The following is a 26348-nucleotide window of genomic DNA, read 5'->3' on the forward strand; positions in this document are numbered from 1 at the left end:
CAACTATCCCAACAAATCAAATCAAAATTGTTCATATGACTGAATCACATATATAGTCATAGTCATGTTCCTGTGCTGCATTGCCCTTATTTCAAAAGGAAGTTTTGAGTCACCTTTTCCAACTTGGTAATTTTTTTGACAACTCTAAATATCTTGACATTCATGGCGAGGGTAGCAAGTTTTTCATTTCCTGCAGGTAGTTGAGTGAGTTGAAACACACATACATCACCTTCTTCCAAGTTATTGTCCCTCACAAAGTTCATCCATCCTCCACTCAGTCCAACTCCATAGCTTCTATAACCATTATATGTAGTCACCCATGTCTTCACACCAGGAGGAACAACTCGGAGGACGACTTCTTTCGTGCTTCTTGGAATATGCTCTCTCACAAATGCTTGAGGAATTGTCTACACACATATATGAAAATCAAGAGAAAGCTATGACTGATTCATCATGTTAAATTTACAATAAACTTAATCCTCACAATTAAAGCCGAAAAATGAATCTATCAGACATAACTTTCCTTAACATGAACTCAGGTTATCAAAATAGACATGAATGAAAAAAAAAAAAAAAGTTTTGGTGGGTCTCGTCACCATACAATAAATTTAATCCTCACAATTAATTAACCTGAAAATTTAATCTATCAGACATAACTTTCCTTAACATAAGTATTAAGAAAAGAAAAACTCTTACATGTCACTATACCCAGTGACTTTAAGCTTGTTGGCAGATAAAATTTCAGTCTAAAATGAATAGATGAAGTGTATAAAATTACCAAAATATCCACTTGAGAAATTATGGATATAACTACAGAAACCCATATCATCCAATGATAAAGATCAAATTAATTGAAAGAAGTAGGAACTAATTATTTATCCAAAAAAATTAACTAGGAATTATGCATGTATAAGTTAGGTTAATTAATTACCAAGAAGAATCTTTTGTAAACATGGCATGGCAGCATTGAAACAATGAAACTGGGTTTGCTTGTTGGAAATGCACAAGCCAGTTGATAGGTTTGCTCTATCTCCGATATAGATACTGGTCTTCTTCTTGATTTGAAATATGTGGAATAGCTCTTATCTAGATTGATGACCCTTTTACTAGTACCTGCAAATTATATATGTTTCAATTAAATGTTAAGTAAATCTAAGACAATATAAGCTTAAAAGGGTTCAAATAGAAGAAGATTGTTCACCTCTTGAGTTAGTCTCTCTACAAACAGATTTACCCTTACTAGTGGTGGAGGCACGGGTGACTCTAGCCATCTTCTTTGGTGGTGGAGTGTCATCATCTTCACTTTCTGTTTCAACCTTAATTGTTGTTTTGTCACCTTCTGATTGTTCACTCTCCAGACTAACTCTGTAGGATTCATCAGAAGAAGAAGAAGAAGAAGAAGAACCTTCTTCATTGGAGTTCATCCCCCTTGTTTGCAAGCTTGGTGGGAGAGCTTCTTTCTCATAACCACTCTCACCATCAAACATAGAAATGGTGAAAGTGGAATCCCCTCCATACTGAAATGTAAGTATATCTCCTTTCTTCAAAGAGTGATAATTGATAAAATCAACCCATCCATGTTTAAAAACTAAGTCTCCATCTCTCTCTTCTAGTCCTATTGTAAATTCTTGACCACTTAGATTCTTCAGAGTTGCAGTTGTTACAAATTGTTCTCTAAATTTAGAGACAATTTTTCTTGGAATAACCTGAAAATGGAATCACAGTGAACCCAAATGATTAATTTTTTTTAAAAAAAACAAAAAAAACCTAGAAGAATGTAGAACTGATCAAAGGGGGATAAAAAAAACAACGATGGAAATGAAACTAACTAGAGATTAAGTAGATAGGAAAAAAAGTACCATTAATCCTTGATGGAATCCATCAGTGAGAAGGCTGGAGAAACGAATTTTAGTTGGTTCAAGGTGGTTCCAGTACCAATACTCTTGCCACCTTTTGCAGTCCTTGCATGTATGTTCCATTTCTGCAGCCAAGAAACCAGTTAGCTAGTGAGGAACTCAAATAAATCATGAAGAGAGAGACAGAGAGAGATTGAAGTGGGCGGTTACCTTTGGTAGAGATGAAGTAGGGTTTGTAGGGGTAAGAAGCAAAGGGAGAGATGATAATATAGAGGAAATTAATTAAAATTTCTTGTGTTTCTGCTGCTTCACTTTGAATCCAAACAGCGAAAAAGGAAAGTTGAGATAACAGTCTTTGGTTGGTGAAGAGACGCTAGTACAACCCATGCCTGAACGAGCTAGAAATGGGTCAATAAATAAAGAGGAGACATTAAAGAAGAAACCGAAAAAAGGAAACCTTAGATGACAGAGAGGTGGAGTAAGTAAGTTTGTATCATAAAGAAAGATTAAAGGGTTTAATTGCAGAAATATCACCGGAGATCACATGTACCAATTAAGAGAGAATTCTATTTATTGAATTAATTTAAGCTCAAAACTAAACCCAAAATAAATAAATAAATAAAAGAAAGGGAAAGGGAGAAGGGTTTTTTAGGGATATAGATTTTATCACCTCTCTCTCTTGAGCATGCGAGCTCAGAATAAACCCCCCATGAAGATGTCCACACTCCACAACTGAAGCTAGCTTTTGAAATCGCAGTGAGAGAGAGAGAGAGAGAAGTTGTGGAAGAGATGGAAGGTGAAGTGGGGGAGATGGTGAGTGAGATAATTTAACAGTGGAAATTAAAACCTCTTCGATCTTCAAGAGCGGAATTAAGCCTAAAAAAGGAACTCTGAAATTTAAAACAATCAAGCAAGGGTCGACATTCAAACAACAAATAAGAAATATTGAAGTCGAAATGGAGAGAGAGAGAGAGAGAGAGAGAGAGAGAGAGAGAGAGAGAACACTCGATCGTAAGAGTCTGAACAGATCGAGCAGAAATGAAACCTCAGGCCTCGATCAGGGATGTTGAAGGAGGGAGGGAAGTGGGGGACTGATTTGAGCGATTAGTAGCCACTTAGTACTTGCGATAAATTAAAGCTGCTTGTTGATTCTCCAACTTCCAGAAATCGTCAGAAATGGAGGCTGATCCAGAATGATATGGTGGAGAAAGAAAGAGTTGTTGGCTGGGTTTGGATGTGAAGGACTGGAGGCCGGAGATCAGCAAGGAAGGGTTACAATACAAGACTATATATATATATATATATATATATATATATAAATGGCACAGGTTCAGGTTCAGGCCGGTTTTATTCTTCTTTTTTTCTTTCTTTGCCTTAAAACAGAAATCCAACAAACAAATTAATTTAATTAAGCTCTCTCCTTAGCTCCTCCCATAAGTGAGTGCCGTGCAGGTAACCTTTTCTTTCCCATTTAGGGCATCATCCCTCATCCCCATCTGAATATATACATGCAGTACTTAATTAATAAGTTGGTGGGTTTTAAAGAGTTGAAGACGATGGCTAGAGCTAGCTCTAATAATCATCATTATCGATCCCCAATTAATTAATGTTACTTTAAGATAATCTCTCAAACAAGAGAAAGCTCCTTAATTTGAGTTTAAAAACTCAACCCACCAAGATCGGCACCACTTCTCAATTGGCCGATTTGTTCACTAAGACCTTGGGCCGGATCTAGTTCCAGTTTCTGACATCCAAGTTGGGTGTTCGCAATCTCCACGTTCCAACTTGTGGGGGAGTATTATCTCACCTTATCCCTCCACGCATGCATAGCTGTACATTCCATCTTTACCATTATTCTTTCCTTTATATCCCTTCCTTGTATAGTCACCTCTATATATTGTACATTTCATGTTTAGTTGTAAGATTGTATTTAAATTGATATCAATAATATCAATGAAGATAAGAAAGTTTACCTTCAATTATCTTATTCTTGACACTTTCCTTTCCCATGAGGCCGTCAAAATGACAAACCCCTCCACTCATTCAAAAACAAAAAAAAAAAAACAGACAAACCCCTCCTATGTATGCATCATAATCCATTTCTTCTCTCCATCATTCGCCATGAATCAAAACCTTCCCCAATTAAAATTACATGGATCTCCCTATACTATACTCTATACTCATCCTAGCTCTCAGGTTCTTGCCCGGTACAGTTCGTACTGTTCCTCTCATAACTAAGGAGTGAAAATGACCACTTAATGTATTTCCTACTCGAACACACTGCTCGGGTGGGAATGAAGGAGGAGAGCAAGAAAAGCATCGTTCAACTTTTTTTGTGTTTTTTTTCTTTCTTAAAACAGAAATGAAACAAACAAAGCTGTCCATCCCATGTGAATACATGAAGTTAAGTTGGTGGGTTTTAAAGGATTGAAGACGATACCTGAAATGATCATCATTACCAAAGTTTTTTTGATAATAAAAAGAAAAAAAACAAATTAATTAAAGCTTATTAATTCGAACCCCAAATCCTAACCTTAGTGGTGACAAAGGTGGAAATGCATGCGTTCGTCCGCCTGAAAAGTTAAGATACTATATATATATATAATATATTCCATCTTTAGCCATGAAGAACTCCGACTTATTCTATGACATTGTGACATATTTAATAATGGATGAGGACATTATTGTCCATCCAGAACCAGAATCAGAACCAGAACCAGAACCGGGCTTCAAACTCTAAAAAGGCTAAAACCATCACGTACCCATGTGCTGAGCTGAACAGAGATATATGGACTGCAAAAGTACTACTACTTCATCAATTAATAGACGCAGTACTGATACATTCTTGATTTCACGCCTATATACACACATATTTAAAGTTTAACGTTGCTAACTGCTAATTTCTTCTTCCTAGCCTCACCACTCTCTCTCTCTCTTTCTCTCTCTCTCAATTCAGATCCTCTAGGGCATCCTGTCGTAACAGTCTGAGCGGCGCACAAACAAGGCTCATTGCAATGACCGCTTTGCCCGAGCAAGGGTAAGGCGGTCATTGCAGCACGCCCTATTTGTGCACCGCTCAGGCCACTACGGGCCGGGCACCATAGAGGATCTAGATTCCCTCTCTCTCTCTCTCATCTCTCCCTCCACGTGTGTGTGTGTATGTTGCACAACGTGCACCATAATATTAATAAAGTGACAGCCTCATCAGGGGAGACACTACGCAATAGCAATCTATTAATTAAATAGGCTGAGGTAAGGGGGTCCGCCATCGGCTGTTTTTCCTTACGATCAGGAATAAAATCATCGGGAGCAGGGAGAAGAGCCCTAGCTGCAAATTGGTCCGTGCATGGTCATGTCCCCTCTCTCTCATGAGACCGTCAAAATGACAAACTCCTCCTATGTATGCATCATAATCCGTTTCTTCTCTCATCGGCCATGAATGAAAATCTTTTCTGATTAAATTTTGGGTAAATTACATGGACCTCCCTGTACTATGCCTCATACTCACAACACTCCTTCGATTATCAAAAATCACTCGAATCACTACCCCTACTTAAATGGGTTTATTACAAAATGGTCCACTCCGTTAGTTGTTGTGGTTAAGTGATGATGTTATCAAGTTTTTTTTAAAAAAAATTCTTAAAACTACCCTCAAATAAGGGTGAACTTACTGTTTTACCTTTGTATCGAAAAACTCCCAAAACTCTATTAATGTTCTTGGTAAAGAAGTGCTCTTAAGACCGAGTTGTTGCTTCCATCTCCAACCGATCTGAAACTTCAATCTCCGACCGATTTGCTGCTTCAATCATTGGTGAAGAATCGTAGATCCTTGTCAACCCTTCTGCAATGAGTTGAACTATTGTGATTCAACCTGCGGCAAACCCTTGATTTCAACATTCAACACAGATGCAGTTTTGAATGCTACATTGTCAAACATCAGGCCATGCAAATTAAATGACCGTTGTGCCTCCTGGGATTTCTGCCTTTCCATGGAGTGTGATGGTCATTTTACACGACCCCGTGTCTAAGCGTAAGAACCGTGTGTCGTATGCAACTAAGTAGCGTTCTTTCTCTCTATACACAAATGCTAAAAAACATTGATCAGCTGAGACTTTTTCTTGATAAAAACATCTTTAAGAAAATAGCATAGTTTCAACATCCCTAGTAATTGAGGCCCGAGAACTTGTATAACCTCGCCCTTACTACCCATTAATCTATGACCAATAGTCACCTCTTCCCTATTTTTAACAAAATCTACAGATTCAAACTGTTGGTTACATCATTATAATAAATTAAACATTTTCCAAGATTGTACCCTCCCAAATTTCCTTGCTTTAATCATTCTATTACTTCTTGACAGCCCATCCAATCTACAACGTGCCCACCCCTAATTTTTTGTTCTTTGTAGTCCTTGTTAAACTCTTCATAGTTCTGACTCTTGCAAAGTCTCTGCAAATTAAAACCATTATTCATATATACTGCAATAAACAAAAAATGAGAAAACACTAATAGAGCAGCCTATCATGCTGCCCCTTTTGAAGTATCATAATTTCCATCACAAATGATAATACATGGTACCCCACGGCACAACCTATGATAATCATCAATGCCTCTACGGGTGTTAAACGATTCGGTTTCGGTGCAAGAATTTTTAAGTGAAACCATAACCAAACCATTTAATAAACGGTTTTAGTTATTGAAACCAAAACCATTTAGTAAATGGTTTCGATTTATCAGCCTTAATTAAATGGTTTCGGTCACAGTTTTAGATTCTTGGCCTGAACTTCAGAATTTAAAAAAGAAAGAAAGGGAGATTTTCAAACCTAAAAAAAAAAACTTTTATAATCACTATCACACATGTTGATATTATTAATTCCATATCATTCTATATTTGGTTATAAAATTCACTTTACTTTGCATCTATCTTACAACTACAATAAAATAATTAGGACATGTAGGAGGATGGGTAGGCGGGGCAGGCATGTGGGGCGAGTACTGGGTATGAGGGGGTGTTCATGTGCATGGGCGCGTGGGGTGGATAGTATTTTCTTTTTTTTCGAATGAATGAAAAACAAATTATATATAGGGCCCAACCGGGTTCGAACCGGTGACCTCTTGATCTGCAGTCAAATGCTCTACCACTGAGCTATGGACCCGTTGATGATACTGTGGATAGTATTATTACAATAATAGTTAATTTGAAATTTAAACTTCAAAGACTCAATTCTCAAAAATAAAGACATTTGAGTAAGAAACTGCAAATACAATAGCTCAGATGGTTGAAATATGCCATTAAATTTGAGATGTGGTCCACTATCTATGGCTGGAATGTTGAGATCATAATTTTTACCTAATAGAAACAGGTGAGAGAAATGGAAAGAGTTAGAAAAATGTTGAAACTGAAGGTGGTTCTCTTTTTCCTTCTTTATTTGCCATCTCTATGACTATCAAATAATGACCATTTCTAAATTTGGAGGGAGGGGCAAGTGGAGTTGGTGGTGTATCTGATTTGGTTTATTATAAGCAATTTATAGCATCAAGAATAAAAATGGGACATTAAAAGTCTTGACATTTCTAATAGTAGTTTCATGTCAATTTCACCTGATAGCTAGAAATAAATGTTATACTTTCTGTAATGATGTTAGAAAATTAAGGAACTTGTTTGCTTGGTCTCTACGGCTCTACCAATTCAAACGTGGACATGATATTTTTAAACTAGTTTATTGCAGAGTGATGAGTAGAAGGGGGAAAAAAGGAGTGCTGAGTTGCCTAACTGAATTGAGATATTTTGAATATTTGAGACATTTATCATTTAGGCTATGTTTGGTTGACAAGAAATGGATAGAAAAAAAGAAAGAAAAAAAATCATAGCCTTAATGGGAAAGTTTTCCTTCATATTACTGAAACGGAAGGAAAACTAGGTCCTACATTTATCGTTACAGAAAAATCTCCAAGGCTGGGTTTTTTTACAAGACTTTAGTGCCTCCCCCCACTCCTTTTTTCCCCTCGGATAATAATACATAATAAAAATATAAAGAGAAAATTACTTGGACACCCTATGTATTATGATTTAATTATTTATTCTTCCTAATTTTTCAAATAATTACTTGAACACCCCTTAAGAAGAAGGAGGAGAAGTGAAAGTTGATACAGAGAGCATTTGACACAGTTAGGGTTCCAATTCCCTTTTTCCTTATTTCAATGCCCATACAAAACTGGGAAACAAACAAATCCCCATTAAAATAAAGAAACAGAAACCCCCCACCCAACCCCCACGCCAGAGATTGAAACAGATTGACAGAATACAAAGAAATAAAAAATAAATCCTATTCTTCAACTGTTCCCAGTGACCAAATTGACACATCTTACTCTCACACCTCTAATTTAATTGAAATTTCTCTCCATTCTCCACCACTCCACATCTCTCTCTCCATCTCTTTCATGGCAACGTTTCTCTCTGAACGATACATATCCAGAAAGGAAAGAAATTTGGTGTTCGGTGATTTGGTTAGAAATCCTTTTGTTACGATGGTTGTTCAAGCGCAGTAGTATCCAGAGAATCTGGGTTTTACTTTGTGCGGTTTGCAGGAATGGATGGATTCTTGTGGTGGGTTTTATGAGTTATATATCAATCTTCAACAGCAATAAAAGATGCAGCAGTTACAGAATATCAATCAATCCAGAAATCACAATCTGGGTTTTGAAAATAGTCCCCTGGTTTCTTCTTCTTCATCATCTCCAAGTAACTCTCTGTCAATGGCGTTTTCTGAGTCTTTAGCTGCTCAGATTGATAAGCAGGCATTGCTTACAGGCAAGAGGACGGATTAATCTCAAATGGGTTTTTTTCCCTTTCTTTTTCCTTAATCTTGTGATTTATCCTCATTCTCTTTTTCCTTGTTCCTACGTTTTTATGGTTTACAGGATAAGGATGAGGGTAAAATGGACATTTCCATTTAAACACTAACAGCAGAATAACACCGTCAAGTTTCAGGGGGTGTCAAGTAATTGATTGAAACGTTAGTGATAATAAGCAAAATGGCCACAGTCTAAGGGGTGTCTAAGTAATTTTCTCAAATATAAGTGGTAAATACCTACCACAAAAATTAAAATACAAAAAATGTCATTTAGTCTACAAAAAAATGTATTCACATCCTTTGCCTCTTTGCAGCATCCTAAGATCCCCCTGTTCTCTTAAGATGTGTAGTTATCAACCCCTATCCGCGCATACTTGTCCACGAGGCATGATCTTTGATCCAGCTGCATAAATAATGTACTTAGTAATTCATTCAATTAAAATGGGCATTAAATAATTATTAGGAACATTGAAATGATTAAAAAACAATTAAAAAGTGTCACTTATAATCATTTTCTTCCACATTTGCTCAGAAAAACTAGCAGCCATGAGTAATATTTGATTTTCATAAAAAATAAAAAAGTGAAAAAAAAAAGTCTCATGCACTCCTTTGTTGCAAGTAGAAGCTCATGATAAATAACCAACCTAGGGAGCACCTAAGGAGTATAAGAGGAAGAAAAATTGGTCACCAATAATTGATATTCACATTAGGAACTTTGAGTTACTTTTTCTCATTAAAATCATCTGGAGATCATTAGATTTCAGCATTCTTATTTTAGAATATTGTCTCAGAAATAAAGGTGAAGAAATATGGGTTTGTCATTATATTTTTTGGTCTATCCTAATCAAAGGACAAGACAACCCAAGAGAAACCTACAACTATCAAGGGGGAGGGGGAAAGGGTGCATTTTAATGGCACAAATGTGACCAGGAGAGTCGAACTCATGACCTCCTGGGGACATGCACTTCAACTGGCAAGACTCCAACCAACTGAGCAAGCAGTTGTTCACGGTTTTGTAATTAGGGCTGGATACTTGCTAGGGAAATTAAGGACTCGAAAAGACTCCTATAAAAAACAGATTGTTAGGCTTTCTTTATAACTTAAAAATAACTTTTAATATACATATTTGTTTGATGGGCAGTTTAATTGGTTGAAAATTTTCATTCAGGATTATGGCAGTTTGGTTATTTCAAGAAGAATAATATATCATGTACAATCAGACATGCTTTCAATTGCAGCTTTCCACAAAAAAGTCATCCATTTACCTGAAATATTAAGTTTTCCTAGGATTCTACATCCAGGATTCAGATCCTCTACTGCCGAGCTGCCCGGCAGAACCGTGGTGCCCAGACATGGTGAGGTGCGCAATGACCGCCTTACCCCCACTTGGGCAAGGCGCTTGGGTAGGGGTAAGGCGATCATTGCATGCCTCGCTGTGTCTAGCCAATACAGTCCTGCCGAGCAGCTCGCAGTAGAGGATTCATGTTTTTAGGGCAATTTTTTACCAAATGGTGTAAGCAAACCACACAAAGTCCATGAAACATGCTCTTTGAACCAAAAAGCAATCCCAATGCACTGGTGACCATCTTCACTTTGTGTTGTCCATCCGTTTCAATTATTTATGTAATTCCATGTGTGTATGAGAGAGACAGAGAGAGAGAGAGAGAGAGAGAGAGAGAGATGTGTGGATAAAATGAAGCAAGCCTGCAAGATGGAAGAAATATCAGGCCATCTGAAGGCTTCAAATTCTGCTCATCTTCTTCCCTTCTATCTTGAGTCTCATAAAGACCAACACCAACAATGGAATTGCATTTTTGGGCTTCGTTGCATTCACATTTCGCATCCCCCAACTCTTTCATCCATGAACACCAACCTAACATTTTATATACCTTAGTTGCGGTTATAGATCCTCAATCTCTAGGACATCATCAAAGAAGCTTAGTATTGGATATCATCATGATTTTACCAGTCTTGAATTTGAAAAATGAACACTCATGATTGAACTATAATCCTGCTTCTCCATCAGATAAATATGGACATATCAACAGGTAAATTCCAATTCAAGACTCCAGATTTTAGAACATCGGATCTTTAACAGGCAAGAGTCTAGAATTGATAGATTTTATGAAGAGAAGAAGGATTAACATAGCTTGTATTCAAGAGACTAGATGGAAGGGTAAAAAAATCTAAAGAGTTGGACGACTTTAAACTTTGATATATGGGAATGAAAATAATAGAAGTGGAGTAAGTATAGTAATGAATAAAGATTTAAAGAATGATGAGGTGGATAGTTCGTTCCATTGAGTTCAGCATCAGCCAACCACTTATTTGCAGCAGTAATCTCAGTCAGTTTGGGAATGACACCAGTCAAATTTCCCAAAAGATTATTACCTCAGATAGTGAATATCTGTTTTTAAAAGGGGAACCAAACTACAAACACCCAGGAGGGAAACCGGGAAAACCAAATACAAACATTACAAGAAAGGCAACTTAGAGCAGCCTAATCTGAAACCCCCAAGAAGAAACTGTGTCGATTCCGTGTAGCGTTTGAATCCAAGGCATGAAAGAAATCGACCTTAATTTTTATGTCGACGTTACGAGAAGAGGATGTCCACCTTCGCAAATTTCTCTCCCACCAAATGTAATACATTGTAGCACAGAATTCCATCTTGACAGCCAAGTCACACACATTGAGTTTCCTTTAAAATTTCTTTTGATCCATTTCCATTCTTCTTCAAAGGAAGAAAAGGGAATACGGGAAATGGAACAAATTTTGCAGAACAAGAAGAAAGGACAACTGAAGATAAATGATCAATATCCTCTACTGCATTCCAACAGCGAAAACAGTTAGGGATACAAATATTCCTGTACAGTGAGTTGGCAAATGAAGAAACTATGTCTGGGAATATGGTGCTTGAACCAGACAACAAGCCACCAAGGAACAGAGGTTCCTTTGGACCCAACCAGCTACCAAGCAGAGGCAGAAGTAACCTCCTAGGAATCAAGTGCAGTTGGTCCTAGACCAATGCAAGATCAAAAGAAGTTGGAGGACCCGGACTCCAACAACCATTAAAAATAATTGAAGACACCAAAGTCATTCTTTGAGACCTTGCATCATATCTGATTCTTTCCCCACACACAAAGGAGGACTCCGCTGGGGTGCCAATTATCTAACCAAAGATTTGTAGAAGATCCATCATCAACGTTGCAATTAATTACACTTGAAGCGAGGGATCTAACTTCGAGCTCGAATCCTCCAAGTCCAACAAGCATCAGGAACACAAGAGACAGTCCAAATAGAGTCAACCTTGAGATACTCGGTGTAGATCCACTTCACCCACATACTATCCTTCTTAGCTGCAATATGCCAAAAACGCTTCAAGAGACCGGCTTTATTCACCTCTTTTACCCTTCTAAGACTAAGCCCCCCTCTTTCTTTGGCAAACAAACTGAATCCAACTAGAGGTATGTCAGAATCTATGTTGTCACTACCTTTCCATAGAAAGGCACTCATAATGGCTTCAATCTTCTTGATGATCAAACCAGGAATCCCAAAAACACAGGACCAATAAATATAGGAAGCCTGCAATAAGTGGTTTTTTTTTCTTCCTGAACTTGCATTAATCCGGGATATCTGTCTAATTCTTCAAATTTCTAAAGTTCGGATCCTGGTTTAAGTGTGGTTCCAGCCTTTATGCCCTCTAGATTCTATTCTAGAACTCTGAACCATGCCACTTATATTGCTTCTAAATAGAAGCCCTTTAAAATAATGAAGTCAAGTGAGCAATGGAAAAGGTAAAACCAATTATCATATATGAACCAGAAGATAAGCAGTAGAAAATGACAAGACCTTAAGAGTTTCAGGATCATTTTGCTCCAAAAGCTTTAAATCTCTGAATTGCCTCCTCTGCATATGCAACAGCTTACATCAGCAAAGAGCATATTGATCTGATAGAAACATTTGATTCAATATCAAAGTTTATACTTTCCACCTTCTGAGACAATTTTGGGTCTGCCAACTGTGAATACAAATTATGGAAAGTCATTTCCACAGAAGTTCTCAAATTAACAAAGACAGCTTTTAGAATCTTAAAGGTCAACAAATCAAAAACCACACACACATCACTGATCAAGATCGTACCATTTTAGTAACTATCCAGAGTATATTGTACTCTTATTTATTATTCATACGGTATGCATGTTTTTGTAAATTTTAAGGGTGGAAAAACTCCTCAAACCATCATCACTGATCAAGATCGTGCCATTTGGGACGCCATTCAGATTGTTTTGCCTGGCACAAAGCATGTTTTGTGTATGTGGCACTTAGGTAAGAAAATCCCAAGTTGGGTGGGTCCGAGGTTGGGTGCAAAGTTGAATGAGTTTCATGCTGTCTTCCACAAATTGAATAAGTTAGAAACTGTTGAGGAATTTGACATTCAATGGCCTTGCATGCTTGAGAACTACGGTTTGAGTTCGAATAAGAGAATGGAGAAGATGCATAAAATCCGTAAGCAGTGGGCCAAGCCATATTTGAAATCTTATGTTTTTGCTGGGATGAGGAGATCTAATAGATGTGAATCAATGAACGCAGCTATTAAGAAATATGTTAAATCCCAAACGTTATTACAAGACTTTATTGGCCAAGAACTTATCCGCCTAGAATACTTTTACAATTGATATTTATTATTACGTATGAGATATGGTTATTTAGTTTACTTAATGTATAACAACTAATGTTGGTATATATATATATATATTGGTAGAGCTGTTGAATTGTTGGACCAAGTAGGAGAACATAAAACAGTTCAACAGAAGGTTAACGACATCAAGTTCTTAACCAAAGCTCCAATTGAAAATCAGGCACGCAAAACCTTGACTCCGTATACTTTCGATCTATTCCAGAACCAACTATTAGAATCCTTCCAGTATTCATCTATCCTCACAGAGCCTGGTGTATGGCTGGTGAGCCGACATGGAACATTAGTGGGGGTTCGTCCTGTTATTCATTTGGAAGGATCTAACTTGATTTTTTTGTACTTGTCTGGAATTTGAGTTTTGTGGTATTATTTGTCGTCATGCTCTTAGTGTGTTCCTACGTAGCAATTGTTTCGAAATTCCAGATCAATATCTTCCACAGTGTGATTGTGATAACATACACACTGTAGTTTTTCAGCTTGTTTTGAAGCAGGGAATCGGGCTCTGTTCCCCTAGCTTGTTGATCTTGCTCTTCAATAGGAGTAGGGGAGATGTAGTTGATCCCACAGCCACAGGACTTGAGCCATTGTAGGGCAACGTGATGGGTGGCATGGTACCACTGGTGGATGAAGCCATGGAGCCGATTGAATGCCTTGGACTTGAATTGTTGCAGTTGCATGAGGCATGGAAAGCATGCGCTGCATCAACTGCTGGCTACACGATCTAAACGTAAGCTACTAAGCATTTGGTCTACTAGCTAAGAAGTTAAGCTTTCAAGCCCAGTTGAAATGCCAGTCAGGAAGGCTCTTGGAAGGTTAGGAAGGACAGTAAGTAAGCTCCTCCTACATACCTATAGTTGTAGCCGGATTGGCGGCATGAATCATGTGTAGCACTATCCCATGTTCGAATTTCAAATTGGACCGGAAGGCCGACGTGAGAGGATAGATGCATTACGGTTAGCCACAATACAACTAATTAAAGTGGCTTGTATGACCGAAGATCAATTCACTGTTGCCATTGAACATCAATAACAATATTACTAAGTTGAAGGGAATGGCGTGTACAACCAATGTAGAGCTATGGATGATTATGAATTCTATCCAACAGTGGGTGGACCAGATGGTGTGATTGACGAAGTTGGAATTGGCGACGAACATAAATATGTTGATAACCCACTTGATTGTCAAACTAAGAGAAGACTGAAAGAGAAAAGGGGCAGGTCATGGTTTGATAATATTCTATAATATTCTGCACATCAGATTGCTCCATTGTGACCTAGTGGTTTGACTCAGGAAACAACCTCTCCATGAAGCGGGGGTAAGGCTGCCTACATTATGGCTGATTGTGACCTCTCACTCCCCAATATCCACATGTCTTCTATTTTTTTCACTAAATTCGTGTTGGGCTTCATTTGTGACTTTTCAAACCATGACCTGTCCCTTTTCTCTTTCGGTCTTCTCTTAGTTTGACAATCAAGTAGGTTATCAACATATTTATGTTCGTCGCCAATTTCAACTTCTTCAATCACACCATCTGGTCCACCCACTGTTGGATGGAATTCATAATCATCCACAGGCTCTAAATTGGTTGCACATGCCATTCCCTTCAACATAGTAATATTGTTATTGATGTATTCAATGGCAACAGTGAATCTATCTTCGGTCATACAAGCTACTTTAATTAGTTGTATTATGGCTAACTATAATGCATCTATCCTCTCACGTCGGCCTTCCGGTCCAATTCGGAGTTCGAACAGGGGGTAGTGCTACACATGATTCATGCCGCCAATCCGGCTACAACTATAGGTATGCAGGAGGAGCTTACTTACTGTCCTTCCTAACCTTCCAAGAGCCTTCCTAACTGGCATTTCAATTGGACTTGAAAGCTTGACTTCTTAGCTAGTTGACCAAACGCTTAATAGCTTACTTTCAGATCGTATATGCAGCGCATGCTTTCCATGTCTCATGCAACTGCAGCAATTCAAGTCCAAGGCGTTCAACCGGCCGCATGGCTTCATCCACCAGTGGTACCATCCCACCCAGCACGTTGCCCCACAATGGCCCAAGTTCTGCAACTGTGGGATCAACTACATCTCCCCTACTCCTACTGAAGGAGCAAGATCAACAAGCTAGGGCAACAGAGCCCGATTCCTTACTTCAAAATGAGCTGAAAAACTACAGTGTGTACATTAGCACAATCACACTGTGGAAGATATTGATCTGGAATTTCAAAACAATTGCTACGTAGGAACACAATAAGAGCATGGCAACAAATAATACCACAAAACTCAAATTCCAGACAAGTACAAAAAATCAAGTTAGATCCTTCCAAATGAATAACAGTACAAACCCCAACTAATGTTCCATGTCGTCTCACCAGCCATACACCAGGCCCTGTGAGGATAGATGAATACTAGAAGGATTCTAATCGTTGGTTCTGGAATAGATCAAAAGTATACGGATTCAAGGTTTTGCTTGCCTGATTTTCAATTGGAGCTTTGGTTAAGAACCTGATGTCGTTAACCTTCTGTTGAACTGTTTTATGTTCTCCTACTTGGTCTAACAATTCAACAGCTCTACCAACATTAGTTGTTATACATTAAGTAAACTAAATAACCATATCTCATATGTAATAATAAAAATCAATTGTAAAAATAATCTAGGCTGATAAGTACTTGTCCAATAAAGTCTTGTAAAAACGTTTGGGATTTAACATATTTCTTAATAGCAGCGTTCATTGATTCACATCTATTAGATCTCCTCATCCCAACAAAAAAAAAAAATAGGATTTCAAATATGGCTTAGCCCACTGTTTACGGATTTTATACACGTTCTCCATTCTCTTATTCGAACTCAAACCGTAGTTCTCAAGCATGCAAGGCCATTGAATTTCAAATTCCTCAACAGTTTCTAACTTATTAAATTTGTGGAAGACAGCATGAAACTCATTCAACTTTGCACCCAACCTCGGACCCACCCAACTTGGGATTTTCATACCTAAGTGCCACATACACAAAACATGCTTTGTGCCAAGCAAAATAATCTGAATGGCATCCCATATGGCACGATCTTGATCAGTGATGATGGTTTGAGGAGTTTTTCCACCCATAAAATTTACAAAGACATGTATACCGTAAGAATAATAAATAAGAGTACAATATACTTCGGACAGTAACTACAATCCAAAAATTAGTATTTGACAGGATAAAATTTGATCATTTACCTTAAGTGTCCAATGGAAGGACTCGATTGTCTCATTTTCCAGCATACAACAACCAAGAACACAACTTGAACCATGATTTGTTACACAGATCTAAATACCTACTGGCATTTTGTATATGTTTAACTTGTACGTCGTGTCAAACACTACGACATCTCCATAATGTTGATATACATATAGAGACGCCGAATGTGACCAAGCAATATGCTTCTATCGATTATCATCATCGATCACATATTCATACCGAAAGTCATTGTCTTTTTCCTTTAAAACTCTTGCAAATAAGCACAAGTCTATCTGCATAATTCTTCTTCTTGATAGTTTTGACAACCCGCAAGAAATTATAAGCATCCCTTGAGTTAAAAGGAATTCCACCAACATTGAGTTCCTTTTCTAAAATCAATATCATTGCCTAACAAGAAACCGTGCTTCACTAAGGGTGAACAAACAATCTCTCATTTGTTCTGATATATGACAATACGAAGCTAAATGACGCACTTCGTTCTGGGTCAAAAGCTCATGATTGTGCTCATTGTTGAATCGATACACCCTCCAAACCCGTAAATCACCATCCTTTACCTCTCTCACACTCATGTTGGCAGGATAATTGCTTCTCTTAGATGTCTGTTTGCTATTCTTCTGCTTCTGCAGGTAATTTTGGGGATTTTCAAAACCATTATTTTCATTGACCAGATTCCCCAAAGCATCATTGTCATTACTACCCCCATATTATCATCATCTTTATGTGTTATTTCATTAGTTGGATGAACACTATCTCCATTAGAATTTACCTTCTTCTGTCTACTACAAGCTCTAAAACATACAAAGTCCTTACTATATACACCTCTATCACCCCAGTCCCGATTAAAAGTGTATTATTTCCTAACAGCAAACCCATGAACTTTTGCATACCGCACATAATGCTCAAATGCATCTTCAGAATTGGGGAAATCTTGACCTTCAGTTATATTGTACTCTACCGCATCCAACCCAGTGACAATGTCATCCAATTCTTGATCACTGTCTGATCCAAATCTAGAAACATCAACATCTTGTTTCCCACATTCTAAAGCCTCCCCTTCTTCATAAATTGGTCGTTCAATAAAAAGTTGTTCCATCTACAAATATAAAGCATCAATAAAATACCAGATTAGTTTAGAATTTCCAACAAATCATCATATACATATGAACAGTATGTAGTTACAATGTTTTCTTGGAAACACCTATCAATCATACAAACAGTAAGTGACAAAAATGTAATTTTAAATGTCAATTAATGAGATTTTAATAAAAAAAATGTCATTTCCTAACACTCGGGAGAGTTGTGAATCAGATTGACAAATTATGTAGACGTAACTCAAACTTTTACTTTATATTCAAACAAAAAAAAAAAAAATATGGTGGAACTACATAAACATACAAATTACAAGGGAGTAGATTTGGTTAACCATGATATGAACTCTCATACATAGGGAAACTCCACATGAAAAATTAGAACATCTAAAGTATTAATTAATGTACTATTATCATTCTCTAATAAGAATTGTCAATTCCCTTTAGATACAATAAATGGATAAAGGTAATTATAACCTAGGCTTACCTCAAAGAGGCATTGGACAGCAAACGAGAGTGAGAACTAGAACTCCCTCCTCTCTAAGCTACAACAAAGGCTTGCATTTTTATTTTATTTTTTTTGTGATAAAAGAGGCTTGCATTAATAATACTGGAAATTATGATCCATTCATAATCTCCTCCTACTGAACATCTCACAAAGGAGGTTCAACATTGGATCCAAGTCCGTTAAATGACATGGATTTTTACTCACAGATTCTATGATAGTTTTGGTAAGCATTTTTACATAAAAATCATCAGATATGCAGACCCAAAATCTGGTCTCAAAATGATTCTTCAATCTTTCCTTGTTATAAACTAGTTGAGTAAGTGTGGTCTTCCCAAGACCACCAATTCCGATTATTGGATAACCCAGGAAATTTGGGTTGTTACCGTTGTCTAGCAATAGTTTAATTATCTCTTCTTTGTCCTCTCCTCTGCAGACTGAGTTATCAATAGTTAGAATGGAGTTAGTCCCTCGTTCGCTGGTTTCAACATTCCACTTTGTCCTCTTTTCTAGTTTTGATTCTTACATTCCATATAAGAATTAAAATATTAAAATTAGATTTGAGTTACCTTGTTTATTGTTCGAGAGATTCAAAGAGCTAGAATCCGAGAGGGAAACAATCTCTTCTATTTGCGGATTCCAAAAGAGAATCTAAAAAAAATAGACAGATTTGGGATTTTCTTGCTGTCCAATTGCAGAACCATGTAAGAGGAGATTGACAGCTCTGTTAAAAAAAAAAATCTATAGCGGAAGTGTGTGCTCACCTCCTGGGTAGCCGATTGAGAAAGGGGAATAGTAGTTCAAGAGAACTGAAATAAGAGAGTTACTGCTGCTGAATCGTTTGTTCCATGGAGTTCTTCAATGTGCTTTTTGAATAGATTGAAGACAGAAGAAGATACTCTCGGCTGATGTTACTGCTGCTTCACTCATGTTAACGGAGATGCTGTTACAAGGGATTATTTTCTGAAAATATTGGTGCATATCGAGTTCAGCATAGTTCAAAGATTGACCAACGTAAATCTGAACGAGTTCATCACTGTGTGAGTTTTTATATTTCTGCAAAATGAATTTCAGTTTTCGGATTTGATCATCAGTTGTTTTGGTTGGTTAGCTTGATCGTGAAAGAGGAGGTGTATCAGATTCGGTGTCTTCAATTATTTAGCTTATTATAACTCAAGAATCTATCTTAGTAAATCTTGTCAACAAACCTATTCATCAGTGTGCAATGACTGATTTTAGAATATCTGAGATATGATGGAATTCTTCTTTGCACAAGAGTCCATTTGAAAGAAGAGCAGCAATATACTTGGAAGGAAGGTACAACATGTGCTATTTTAATAAGGTGATAATTTGAGATTCTAAGTGCTCTGTTTGCTACAATGTTGATCTGCACGTAAGAAGACCGCTGCAATGATGATCTACCATATCTGAGTTATTGGCTATGTTGATGATTTTGGTAGTGTATGTTACTACCATGGTGTGCTAGTTAATTGCTGCAAATGTTGGAAACAAAGGCTGCTGCCCTATTTCTTGTGGTTTATATGTTGCTGTTGAAATCAACTGTTCAATCAATATTTGAGGAGCTATATCAGTTGTGTTGATTCCTATGATTTGGGGGAATACTATTCTAGGCCTTCTCATCTCTCGATCAACTCCCCATACAAAAACAAAACTCCTTCTGCAGTAGGGACTTAATGTTATGAAGAACTCCAAGAACTGCATCAACCATCTTTTTGGCAGCCTTCGTGTCTAATTAATCTAAGTTGTTTAGTCTTTGAATTGGAAGGAAAATCTGAATCTCGGAATGGTGGAATTATGATTGAAGTTTAAACTAGACTTCGATGAAATGCTTTTAAAGAGAAGTGCACTCTAAGTATTTCCTCTTTTCCTTTGTTCATACTACGTTAAAGTGCACTCTAAATATTTCCTCTTTTCCTTTGTTCACACTACGGTAAAATGCACTCTAAGTATTTCCTCTTTTCCTTTGTGTGTCTAACACATTTTCAATTATTGAGAGAAAATCACTCGCCAACTTCCTCCCTTCCAAAAAGAAACCTGATGTCCCTTTCCTCTTGGACTATTAAGTCTAATCCAAAGAAAACTTTTTGGTTTAAAAAAATAAAGGGTATTACCCATTGCACGAGGCTCCCGCTACTGTGGGGTCTGGGGAGGGTCATATGTACGCAGCCTTATCCCTGCTTTCGCAAAGAGGTTGTTTTTAGACTCGAACCCGTGACCACTTGGTCACAATGGAGCAACCTTTACTATTGCACCAAGGCCCACCCTCACAAAGCTTTCCGGTTTACAAGTTATGTTAATAGAGGGTGGGTAACCTTAGTATGTGAGATGTGACCAATCTGAACAGCTCTCTCAGATGCGCCTCCATGATCAATACTATTAAACAGTTTATAGAAGAAACAAGCCTCGCTCATTAGGATGAAATGACGTACTTGTAAATTATCAAAGACACTTAAAAAAACCACACGTTCAACTCCAATTTTCAATAAAGAGGCTTGTTTTCAGCTAAACTTATAAAGGATTAAAAAATAAACTAGCAAATTATACAAACGTGTATTTAAAAGAGAGCTGCAAACAAATGTTTTCTCAAATAAATTTGGCACTCAATCTCAAGTCTTTCTTGATTCAAAGCATAGGGAATACTTAATGAAGCCAGTGAAAATCAAAACTAAACCCCCAAGCTAAGAAACAACTCATCTAATGAGAATGGATGCGATCTAACAAGCTGTTTGTTGATATAAACAACCAAAACTTCAAAGGAAGAACATCAACGTTCAACTGCCAAACTGTAATGAAAATCAGGGTACATCAATGCAGATAAATCGTAAAAAGAACAATAAAGTAGTAACCATGAGTAGTGAATTCTTGTCTGTAACAGATACAAAGCTATCAAAAACCCTAGATAAAGCTTAATTCTTATCTCTGAGTTCCATATTCACCAGAGAAAAAATGGACATAAAAATATTGGGAGCACGAGGTAAATATGGTAGTTGCAGAGACAGAGGGAGTAAAACCCAAATTTGTACTCCCGAGAAAACCCCCAAACTGACTAAGCACTCTAAAACCAGAGGTAATACAGAGGAACTCTAAGAAATTTCTTACTGAAACATTAAATTTAACAATGGCAATGGAGGATTACCTAAATCAGAACCTTGGGAATGCGGCTCGCATCCTCTGATTCTTCGATATGAGCAGGTCAGAGAGTGATTGAGAGTGTTATCGTAGCACCAGAGAGAGAGGAAAGAAAGGCGGCAGAGCGAAGACCATGGGCGCTTCTTCTGATTTTTTTATTTGAGCAGATAAAAAACTTGGCCACTTTTTCTGATTCATCGATGTAAGAATCAGAAGAGCAGAGAGGAGAGAGCCAAGACCTTGGGATTTATCGTATGATCCTTTGATTCTTCGACCTGCTAAGGACAGCTCACACTAGAAAGAGGAAAGAGAAGAGAGAGAGCGCGAAGAATTTGGGATACGATCATCTTGTTTGAAACGACAGACGGGTAAGGCATGTGTCTTGTTAAATGGCCAAAATATCCTTTTAAAATGTCATTTTACATTTTTTTTTTTGGTAAAATGTCATTTTACAATATAAATTGGAGATTCTAATTAAAAAAATGAAATGTCCTACCTAATTGATAGGTATTTGTTTTATTTCATATTATGTAATGGTCTTTTCACTAATTTGTTACTTTTCCAAATATAACCCACATTCTTACGTTAAAAACAACCCATTATTTTAATATAGTAATAAAATAAAACACTTGTTGTAAAATTCTCTACAAAACAATTATCAGCCCTTGGATTTCAACCAGTCACAGTTAGACAACTCTCACTTTTAGATGTTTTCCCTAAACAGGCAGTGGAAACCTTATTAAGTGTCATCCTCATCATCATTTATATCATGTACGCCAAGCTATCGGTGTATAGTCATTCCTATCGGCAGATATCAACCATTAGCACACCACAGATGCACACAACACAAATGTAACGATAAGTGCCTCTTAGGTATGACAAAAAGGTAATTACCAGAAATTCTTGTTGCCAAACACAATTGGCGATGAACCATTCGAAAATTTTTATGGATAGTGTTCAACATGTTAAAGTGGATGTACCTTATAGTCACAGTTTTTTTTTTTTTTGGTAGTAGAAATGTACGTCTATAGTTGAAAACAAATAATGATATAATTGGGCTATTGCACAAAAACATAACAATTATAACAAGCACATAATGAAAAAATAAAAAAGTAATTTAATCCAATTAAATTTGTTTGATAGACACAATCAAATGTCAAAATATCCATCAAATAGAGATAAATAAATTTACACGATTGACGGGTGGAATGGATGGGAGTCAAACAAATTGCATTAGCAATGTAAATGGGGGAACGATAATGCACAAGATCCACATTCCAACTGTTATCAAACATTAATTCGTTAACACAAGAGAAGTTAATGGCAAATCTATAAATGAATAGAGCATGAAAACCCGATAACGTGGGAATCCATAGTTCAATCCAAATAGAAAAGGTAAATGAATAGATAACCACACCACAAACCAATTGCTTGACAATAGGAATAACATTACACAGACCAATCCAAATAAGTGAATTTTTCTGTTTGGAAACATCAATATCCAACAAAGAGGAAGTAGGGAAATATTTAGCTTTAATAAGTTGAACCCATGGCTCGTGAGGATTATTTAAAATCCTCCAAGCAAGTTTGACTAAAAGAGCTTTATTATGGAGATAACAACTTCGAAAACCAAACCCCCACACTTTTAGGAAGGTACAATACATTCCAAGAAATAGGATTCCAACATTTATACATATCCACCATACCCTTCCAAAATATAGCAATTAAGGAGTCCAGCTAAGAATAAACAGAAGTAGGGAAAGGGAAAACAAACATCCAGTGAATGGGGATTGAACTAACAACAGATTTTACCAAGACAAAATTCCCAACATGGGAGAGTAATGAAGATTTTCAAAGACCAATATTATTCCGAACCATAAAAAGAACAATATTCTAGATCACATTATTCATTTTTTTGGGACTGGTGGGGTTCCAAGGCAAGGAGAGTCGTCAGCCATACGGGAAACACCAAAAATTCTAATAATATTGCTCCTAACATTATTTGGACTACCTTTACTGAAATGTATGCTACTCTTTGAAAAATTAATTTGTTACCCAAATAAATGTTGGAATATATTTAAAATTAAATGAAGAGACTGGGTATTACTCTCAGAAGCGCGACATACGATAATAAGTGCATCACCAACAAACAAAAAGTCAGTTCTTTTAAGAGTAGAGCGGCCTACTTTAATACCCTTAAACATGTTAAGTTCAAGATGGACTTGGAGAAGTCTAGAGAGGCCTTTTCACAACCATAATAAATAAGAAGAGAGTTTAATGGAAATCCCTAGAGTATATCTCTGGATGACTCTAAGATTACAAAACTACTAATTCGCAATTTAATAGAGTAAGAACAAGTGAAAAGTAGATAACTCACCATATCACACCACTGATGATTGAACGTAAGAAACTCAAAATATCTCCAAGGTAACCCCACTCTATCATGTTAACGACTTTAGATATGTCAAGTTTCAAAGTCATCCAACCCGGCTTACACTGACATATCATATGTATATATATACTAGCAAATATGCACGTGTGACCATATGATCATATGCTCGGGGAGAAAGAAATATGAGGGAGGAAAATTGTGGAGAAAGGGAATTAAGAAGCTTTTTCAAACATAGAAAGATTTTCTAATTATAAAAAACAAATAGAAGAGAGAGACACATAGGAGGGAATCTCGATCAGAATAATGAAATATTCTAATCCACATTGGCCTTCCTGCTATGTGCTCGAAATACTTCAACACTGATAATTTAGAAATCTCATAAACCAAACTCAAAATCATCCATCATAACCATTTGTATGTACTTCTAGGCTGCCTTCTTTATATTTTTCACTTTGGTGCACCGTCTTTATCTTCTTTAGTGGAATCAAAACCTGCCGAGAAATTGCCCCAATGTTACTATTATCGAAGGGAAAGTTTTCTTTCCCCAAAAAAAAGAAAAAAAAAATTATAAGGGAATGTTTTGTGTAATCCTTTTGAAATAACTAATTGAGGGAATGTTTTGTGTAGTCCTTTTGAAGTATCTAATTGAAAATGAAGAAAATTTTATTTTTTGTTGCCATCAGTTAAACCATAGCCAAACAAAAAGAAAAGAGTGTGTGAATTACCTTATAAGGTGTTTCAATCAACTTCCAGTTGAAGAAGAAAATGTAAGAGACCTCTCAATGCAAAAGGCAACTTTCTCAGTGGAGATAGAGAGGAGCCCTGCAATAGGATCAAATGTTGTTGATAAATAGCATTGTGAGGCCTTCAATAGCTTCTATCCTTCTGTAGCACTGAAAAACTGTTTGAATACCTTCTCCATCCCACCTCCTTGAAGAATTCTGGCCCCACGCTCAATTTTCCCTTCACAGTTTCAGACATATTGAATCCCAATCTTACTGTATTGTCCAACTAATAAAAAAAAAAAACATTGAGATACTTTTCTTAGTAATGTTCATGTAGATGAAAAAATGAAAAAAATAATAGGAATCCAAATGCTAAGCTCAGATCCTTCGAAGACAAGGACTTAGTTTCCTATGAAAATCTATACATTAATAATGAAAGGAATTCTATTCATACATTTTCAATTAAACACTTGAGAAGCAAATTCCTTTGATTTGAACCCTCTCATCCTGTAGCATTTACCTTTTAAAAATGAATGGTGAAGTAACATATTATTCTATGAACAGCTACTTCAAAGAAACGCTACATTGTACATATTACATATAAAAGAAGTAATCCTAAGAAAAACATTAATGAGTACTAATGTATTTAATGAGTGCTTTTGGGGAATTAAACAATAGGGTACTAATGTAATTGATGAGTGCTTGTGGGAATGATTTTGAATAATGATACATAACGAAATTCTAAGACACTACGCATGTAGATTGTATTCACATTTAGGTGTAGCTAAGAAAGTAAAGAAGCTTAGCATTTGGAAAATGCTCACAAAAAATTAAAACACATACCTTATTGTTGGAGTAATACAATGCCGGAGAAGTGACGGTTGGTGGTAGTGGGTCCTTGTTGCTCGCCTCTCTCTGTTCTGGTTCAAGCTTCACACAACAAGGATAGTGAAATTTAAGAGAGCCGTCTAGGAAAGGTCAACCGAGTCACTGAAGTAGTAGGTGTAGGTAAAATATTTATACAGCAACCACCGAAAAAGAAGAAGCATGACTAACGAGAGAGAAGAAAAATCCCAAATCAAAAGGCCATAAAAATAAAAGATGAAAAGAAAACCCAAATCACAGGTCAACATTGAAGAAGTAGAGAAAGAGAGTGAGAAAGATGGTACATGAGATTTGAGATGGAGAAGAGAAGTAGACAACCTGCAGTCAGATGGAAAAGGGGAAACCATCGGTTGTTGAAGGTTTGGACCGAAGCTCGCGACGAGAATCGATAGGTAGAGGAAGAAACCGGCCACGCGGGGACGCCATTGGTTGATTAGCCAAAGCTCCATAATAAGGCTTGAGTGAGGCCTTATTCGAGTGATTTAAACACAATCAAATAAAGAGAAAGGATAGGTCGTTAGCTTGAAGCATCTTTGCCATAACTTTGGTAATAGTATCTGTTCCAAATAAAGACAACAGTATATGACGTTGTTCTGCAATCTCCACTGATGTCTAATGGCATGTTCTAATCCATAGTGCTGAAAGGGCAGGGAGTGAAATTAAAGGCTAACCCCAAGTCCCAACCTGCAGAGGTTAAAGGGTAGTGGAGCCGGGGTGGTGGTGATAATTTTCTATAGGGGATGTCACCGAAGATGGTTGCAATCAAGATCCTGGAGATGGTGGGGAAGAGATAGAGAGAGAGTACCATTTTACAGAGATTGGGGAGAGAGCAATGGAGACACGGCGGTGGTGATGGCGATCTACGGAAGGAAAGAGTCACGGGAGGGAATTTAGAGAGTGAGTGAGAGAAGAAGAGAGAATCAAGGAAGAATATGATACTCGACCCAAGAAAAA

General features: G+C 37.0%; 1 protein-coding gene and 1 non-coding gene across 2 annotated transcripts; both read right to left on the reverse strand.

Annotated features, from left to right (window-relative positions):
- Positions 1-86: 86 nt before the first annotated feature.
- Positions 87-1979, reverse strand: LOC122672093 (B3 domain-containing protein REM16-like). The gene is made up of 4 exons (XM_043869593.1): positions 1860-1979; positions 1202-1706; positions 932-1113; positions 87-407 (listed from the first exon to the last, which is right to left on the reverse strand). The coding sequence occupies exons 1-4, from the start codon at positions 1977-1979 to the stop codon at positions 87-89; spliced, it is 1128 nt and encodes a 375-aa protein (XP_043725528.1).
- A 4961-nt stretch (positions 1980-6940) lies between these two features.
- Positions 6941-7012, reverse strand: TRNAC-GCA. Its single transcript has one exon. It is a non-coding gene; the product is annotated as a tRNA-Cys (tRNA).
- Between the last annotated feature and the right edge of the window lie 19336 nt (positions 7013-26348).

The sequence above is a fragment of the Telopea speciosissima genome, chromosome 8, assembly GCF_018873765.1.
Source record: "Telopea speciosissima isolate NSW1024214 ecotype Mountain lineage chromosome 8, Tspe_v1, whole genome shotgun sequence".
NCBI lineage: Eukaryota > Viridiplantae > Streptophyta > Magnoliopsida > Proteales > Proteaceae > Telopea > Telopea speciosissima.

Bases quoted from the DNA above. Each gene is read 5' to 3' on its own strand.
- LOC122672093 (XM_043869593.1), bottom strand. From the start codon at position 1,979: ATGGAACATACATGCAAGGACTGCAAAAGGTGGCAAGAGTATTGGTAC. The intron at 1,114-1,201 runs GTGAACAATCTT...TATAATTTGCAG, and splicing joins TAGAGAGACTAACTCAAGAG to GTACTAGTAAAAGGGTCATC. The intron at 408-931 runs GTAATTAATTAA...ATATGTGTGTAG, and splicing joins TTTACAAAAGATTCTTCTTG to ACAATTCCTCAAGCATTTGT.